Raw genomic sequence first — 6,320 nt, forward strand, 5'->3', positions numbered from 1 at the left:
TTTAGACTTATTTTGACAAAATAATTTTTTTATGGCTTTTGAATATTATTTGATAAAATTTTAAGTTTTTTTTCATAAATATTTCTAAAAGAATACTTTAATAAAAAAATTATTTTTTACTATTTTAAATATAAAATATTTATTTTTATATTATAAAAAATTAAAAATAATTATATATTAAATAAAAGTAGAGTAATCACAATTTTAAAACTTTTATTAGATTCTATAAACCTTCCAACCAACTCGGTTGGGTTCATTTTCAATTATTGTTTGTGAGACCGGTAAAATTAAATAATACGGTAGGATTTGAGGAAATGAAAAGAATGAAAAAGGGCGGCCACGGCTATGGGTAAGAAATATTTGGCGGGTTAAAGTTCGAATTTAAGATTTTGGGTTCAGCGCCTTCTTCTAAAACAATCTTCATCCATTCCTATTTCTAGTTTCTTCCGTCGCTTATTCTCTCTCTCTCTTTTCTCTCAAGAAGAAGAAAGGACAATTCATTCCCAAAAATGGGGGATCCAAGTCACCTCGAGAAAATGGGCAGGGAGCTGAAATGCCCCATTTGGTATTATTCTCTTCACCTCTTTCCTCTTTCTTTTAATTTGCTTTTCTTAATTTTAACTACTTTATTAAAGAAATTAAATTATGCTGCAGCTTGAGTCTTTTGAACTCCGCCGTTTCGCTCACTTGCAACCATGTCTTCTGCAAGTATGTTATATAATCCTTTAATTCCTTCCACAGTTTCTTTTTATTTATTTTTGGATCTAATTTTCATCCACTACATTGCAATCCCTGATACCCAAAACTCTCTGTCACTTTTCAGTGTCTGTATTTTGAAATCAATGAAATCGGGTTCCGATTGTCCCGTCTGTAAAGTACCCTGCCGGCGTCGAGGTATGCTTCATTCTTGAGTTTCTGTCCTTTTAAATTGTTAACCTGTTCGTTGTTAGTGAGTTTAATCCTTCCATCTGTCTAAACCACAATTGGGGCCAGCAACATTACTTTGTTTGGTTGTTCATTTTTGTGTTCTTTGCTACTGTATCAGACAATGTTGTTTCAATTGGTATTACATTTTAGTCATTTGCTTATATTCAACCATTGCTTTAATTTGTTGAAATAAGTGGCACATGACAATAACTAAAAATCAAGCTTCAGTTTCTTGGCTGCTACACTTTTCAACTTCTTTATTTAATGTTTATGCTGTAGAGGTTCGTCCAGCCCCTCACATGGATAACTTGGTTAGCATCTACAAAAGCATGGAAGTTGCTTCAGGTTTCAATATATTTGTCACTCAGGACGCGCCTCTGGACACTTCAGCAGGTAATATACCCGGACATTCATTTTCATTTTCCACAAGATGTCATAAGATTTATGAACAAAAAAAGGACGTATAATAAGATTTACCCTTTTTTTTTCTTCGTAAAGGCATAATTGTAGACAGGGATATTCTATTTAACCTTATATGTAGTTTGAGTGCTTCCAGTCATCCTCCTTTTTTATGTTCATTACAGATTCTGGAAAGCGAGTTAAAAATGATCTCAATTGTTGTGAAAGAATGGATAATCAGGGAGCAAACAAAGGAAGAGGATCAAGGGAGGCTAAATCAACGGAAACTTCTGATCCCATTTCTGTGAAGCCTTCTTTTCCAACCAACAAAAGGGTTCAGGTGCCACAATATCCCCTTTCAGAAACATCCATGCTGCCTGAAAAGAATGGAGGTGGATTGATTGAAATCACCGAGGATGAATCTAAAATGAGTTCAGATATTCTGAAGGAGAACAATCTAGGAGAAAAGGGGGAGCAAATACTTTCGCCCTTTTTCTGGTTGAGGGAGGAGGATGTAGAAAGGCCAAGTCAGCTTAGTGATGGGGATCAATGTTTGTACATAACACCACCTGGACTTCCTTCTTTCAGTGATATGAAGGATTCTGATGATGAAGGTTTTTCTAAGGTAAGTGTTCACTTGCTTATGGCATTGCCAGCTAAGTGCATTTCCTAAAATTTGCTAGCCAGTGTACAAACAATTTTTATTAAACAATAGCATGTGAATCTTCCTTTTATTTATATACTAGTTTTTTGTTTAAGCTACAATTACATTTTACTTAGCTGCCTCTCGCTGCTCTCATGCCTTTTAATGGCAACTGAACTCTGCAAACAGACATGATTTTGTAATGGCCTGAAATTTTTTACTTATTTCTTTCATAAAATCATGTAGGAGGAGGTGCATGGAAACCGTGATCATCTGAATCTTTTTGATAGTGAAATGTTTGAATGGACACAGGGAGCTTGTTCCCCAGAACTTCTTTCAAGTCCTGATAAAATGCAGGTAAAAACAATCTCCTTTAAACCCCCCACCTAAAGCTATTTTGCACTTTTTTCTTTTCCAGGGAAATATTTCATCAGGTTTGGTCATTCTCATTTACTGTTATTTCAAACAAATGCAGGTTGCAGACACCTATGAACCTGCATCACAGGGTGCAAGTACAGCTGAGCCCTGTAATAATGGCACATGCATGATAACAGGACATGATGCTTCAGAGGAGATGCTGCCTAATATGGAATCTCTCAGAATCCAGTGTGTTAGTAGTAATAAGATCAGGAGTTGTAAATCCAAGGAGTTGGGTAAGAAACAGAGAAAGACTGCCCAAAAGAATATAGCTGACAGAACTAGCAGTCATATTTCTGAAGATCATGTCAATCTGGGAAAAGGGTCTGAAGATTTTAATAAAAAACAAAAAGATGACTGTAGTAGTTCTTCATATTTGGCTAAGACTAGGAAAAATTGTAAGGTGGCTGGTTTGGATCACCATGTAACTGAACCAATGGCATCACATTTTTCTGCCAAAGCTACTAAACAGGAAGACACACCATTGGCTGCCATAGTGGGTATGGGGAAATGTGGTGATGAAAATGAGAATTTGAGGATGGTAAAACGTTGCAGGAAGATCACTGCCCAGTGCCAAAATAAATCTTATTCAAAGTTGAAGAAACAAAAACTAAGTTTGGTTAAAGTTGATACCCCTAAAGAAGTTTTAACCGTTTGCGGGCAGACAAATGAATATATGATTCAACAGAAGTCTTCTCTTCCCGTTCCCTTAGCTCATGAAAATGCTGCTGAGCAGTTCAGAAAAGGATTGAGTAAACATACTAGAGAAGTAAAGTTGGCTCCGACTTTGAAAAGTGAAAAAAACTCGGGTTGTAAGAAAAAGATTAAAGTTTCTTTTAGTGATGACATGAAAAGCGGGTTGCCTGAAGACCAACAGCAGCAGGGAGGAAATGCTAACATTTCTCTAGAGAGAGTAAGTGAAAAGGTTCATGGGAGGACTACTGTCGGAAATTCAGAGAGCTCAATAGTAAAGAAGTTGCCTCTAGCTAATGGAGTGGCACTGCACAAATGTGAGACCATTACAATTAAAATACAATGTGCTTTCTGTCTTTCTATGGAAGAAACTGAGGTTAGAGCTTTAGCATTTCATACCAACTATTATATGACTAAAACAACCAATCTTTTCTATAAATTGCCCAAGCTTATTTTCTAAATAAAATTGCAGGCTTCTGGAGAGATGGTTCATTACTATGAAGGCAGTTCTGTTCCTCTAGATTGCAATGGTGGCTCCAAGGTCATACATTCACACAAGAACTGCACTGAATGGTAAAAGAATTTATACTCTATAAATTTTATTTTGATTTAGACTTTGATTTTATAATCTTGGCATTGTTAATATATTATAGTGAAAATTTTTTTACAGGGCCCCTAATGTTTATTTTGAAAATGACAAGGCAATCAACCTTGAGGCTGAACTTTCCAGAAGTCAAAAAATAAAATGCTCCTGTTGTGGACTCAAAGGTGCAGCGTTGGGCTGTTATGAAAAAAGTTGTCGGAAGAGTTTCCATGTTCCCTGTGCAAAACTAGTCTCACAATGCCGGTGGGATGCTGTAAGTATTGTACAGATCAAGCACCTTTCCGTTCTTGATGTGATTTTTTTGAGAAGTTAAGACAGTTTCTTTTTAACATGTATTTATTTTGGATCTCATCTATAGGATAACTTTGTAATTTTATGCCCTCTCCATGCCTCCTCTAAGTTGCCTAATGAAAAGTCAGAGTCCCAAGGAATCCGAAAAAGACGCAATTTAAGAGGGTATGCAGAACATTCATTCAGTTTATTTTAGTTTCCAGATGTACTTACCCAGTTCATGCTCATAAAAATTTCATTATACTCTTGCTTCTTTTACAGACAGTTGCTGATACACCACAATGAAATTCCTATAAATGATGAAGTTAGTGTGCAGAAGAAATGGAATCCTTGTGAATCAGGCAACAAATTGGTTCTCTGTTGCTCAGGTCTCACAGTTGAGGAAAAGGTAAGTGAAACTGACTGTTATGCTTGTGCTTTTTTTTTTTTATTCACAGAAAGAAATCCTTAACATTTATCTAACTTTGAACTACAGGAAATCATGTCTGAATTTGAGAAATTAGCTGGTGTTACAGTGTTGAAGAGATGGGATTCAAATATTACCCATATCATTGCATCCACCGATGAAAATGGAGCATGCAAAAGAACCCTTAAAATTTTAATGGGTATCTTGGAGGGGAAGTGGATACTGAATATAAAGTGTTAGTGCTTTTTTCCCGGAAAAAATTCTTGAATTTTAGTGTTTTAAGATTTTTATGAGCCTAGTATAACTGCTTAAATGCATGCGCCGATTATAGCTGCATCTTGTATTCTGAACTTCTGTAAAACATGTGCTATAGCTTGCATAAATGCATGTGCCAATTATAATTGCATCTAGTAATCTAAATTTCTGTTTGTGTAGGGGTCAAAGCTTGCATCAAAGCCATGAAACTTGTTGATGAGTTGAAATATGAAATAACTATTGATGTTCATGGAATCAGGGATGGTCCCCGACTTGGAAGGCTGAGACTCCAGAATAAGGCCTGTTCCTTTTGGTCTTGGTCTTCAAAATTTTATATTTTTGAAACCCTAGAATGTAGCTGTTACGATGCTCTTGATCTGTCCTAAACTATTATTTCAGTTCTTCATTATTTTGACTCTATTTCTAAAATATAAGATATAGATCAGGCTTCTCGGAAAACTCTTGAAAATGATGCTTGTATGTGTATTTAATATGATCATACTGGTTTATCTGATTTTGTTCTGCTCGTTTTTGTTTTCACTGACAACAATGATCTTTGCAGCAACCAAAGCTTTTTGATGGGTGTAAGTTCTATATAATGGGGGATTTTGAACCTTCTTATAAGGGAGATCTACAGGATGTTTTAATCGCAGCAGGAGGTACCATTCTGCATAGAAAACCCATATCAGGTGACCCGGGAGCCCGATTATTGGGTTCCCCTGCATTTCCAATCTTCATAATTTATAGCGTCGAGTTGCCTGTCAAGTGTGATCCCAGCAAGAAGCACATGATTTTAAGCCGCAGGCAATTAAATGCGGAAGCTCTGGCAAGTTCAACTGGAGCCAAAGCAGTAAGCAATTCTTGGGTTTTGAGCTCCATATCTGCATGCAAATTGCTAAGTCTTGGCGAATAATGATACAGATTATAGAACGTCCCTTTCCTTGTATGTCTAAGCAGTTCTATAATTTGTATCTTATGTTTAAATATGGCTTCTTCCAACAATAGGTTTTATATTTTATCGATAGCTTTGACTGCAAGTATGTTCACTTGTACCTGTTGGGCTACTTTGCGCACCGACAGTTTACTCTTGTATTGTGTAAGACGCAGCAGGCAATTAAAGAAGCGGAATTGTTTTCTGCGCATCCAATACATGAACTTGAAATTTTTTTTTTCAATTTTGTATCAAAGTTTTTTTCTTTTTAATTTGGTATTTGAATGACTTTTTTTAATTTGAGTAAGTTTTTTTTTTTCAAATTGATTTTAAACTTTACATTTTTTCTTAATTTGAGTATCCAATGTTATATAAATTATATTAAAACAATATTGTTAGTTTTAATGTATGATTGATATGAAATTTAAAGACATGAATGATTATATTTATTTGGCGAATGTATTTTTGATGCCTTTTATTACAGAGATTTGATCAAATTAGTTTCTCTATTGGATCAATTTAGTTTTATATTGTTGAAAAGAAATAGATAAGATCAAATTGTAATTCGTGTAACATTTGTTATTTTAAAACTATGATTTATTGTTTAATTGAGTTAATATTTTTAAAGTTTTTATAGTTTTGTTTGAAGTTGAACTATAATCGAAAAAATAATTTAAATTTTTTATATAATAATGTTAATTTTGTTACAATTTGGATTTATTTGATTTTTTTATTAGTATAGAGATTAAATTGA

The 6,320-nt window shown here is 34.6% G+C and overlaps 1 protein-coding gene across 2 annotated transcripts; it reads left to right on the top strand.

Moving 5' to 3' along the window:
• The first annotated feature begins 365 nt into the window (after positions 1 to 365).
• Positions 366 to 5,864, top strand: LOC105785292 (protein BREAST CANCER SUSCEPTIBILITY 1 homolog). 2 transcript variants are annotated; one of them, XM_052632644.1, is made up of 14 exons: positions 366 to 565; positions 655 to 708; positions 824 to 894; positions 1,207 to 1,320; positions 1,512 to 1,951; positions 2,282 to 2,326; positions 2,445 to 3,455; positions 3,552 to 3,652; positions 3,750 to 3,936; positions 4,042 to 4,139; positions 4,236 to 4,362; positions 4,450 to 4,615; positions 4,816 to 4,934; positions 5,198 to 5,864. In XM_052632644.1, the coding sequence occupies exons 1-14, from the start codon at positions 510 to 512 to the stop codon at positions 5,546 to 5,548; spliced, it is 2,940 nt and encodes a 979-aa protein (XP_052488604.1). In that variant the 5' UTR covers positions 366 to 509; the 3' UTR covers positions 5,549 to 5,864. The 2 variants fall into 2 exon arrangements, with proteins under 2 accessions (XP_052488604.1, XP_012466750.1); XM_012611296.2 differs by having other exon boundaries at positions 369 to 565; positions 2,216 to 2,326.
• The last annotated feature ends 456 nt before the right edge of the window (positions 5,865 to 6,320 follow it).

Source organism: Gossypium raimondii, chromosome 1 (assembly GCF_025698545.1).
Source record: "Gossypium raimondii isolate GPD5lz chromosome 1, ASM2569854v1, whole genome shotgun sequence".
Taxonomy (NCBI): Eukaryota; Viridiplantae; Streptophyta; class Magnoliopsida; order Malvales; family Malvaceae; genus Gossypium; species Gossypium raimondii.

Bases quoted from the DNA above. Each gene is read 5' to 3' on its own strand.
- LOC105785292 (XM_012611296.2), top strand. From the start codon at position 510: ATGGGGGATCCAAGTCACCTCGAGAAAATGGGCAGGGAGCTGAAATGC. The intron at 566-654 runs GTATTATTCTCT...ATTATGCTGCAG, and splicing joins GAGCTGAAATGCCCCATTTG to CTTGAGTCTTTTGAACTCCG. The intron at 3,456-3,551 runs GTTAGAGCTTTA...ATAAAATTGCAG, and splicing joins TTTCTATGGAAGAAACTGAG to GCTTCTGGAGAGATGGTTCA.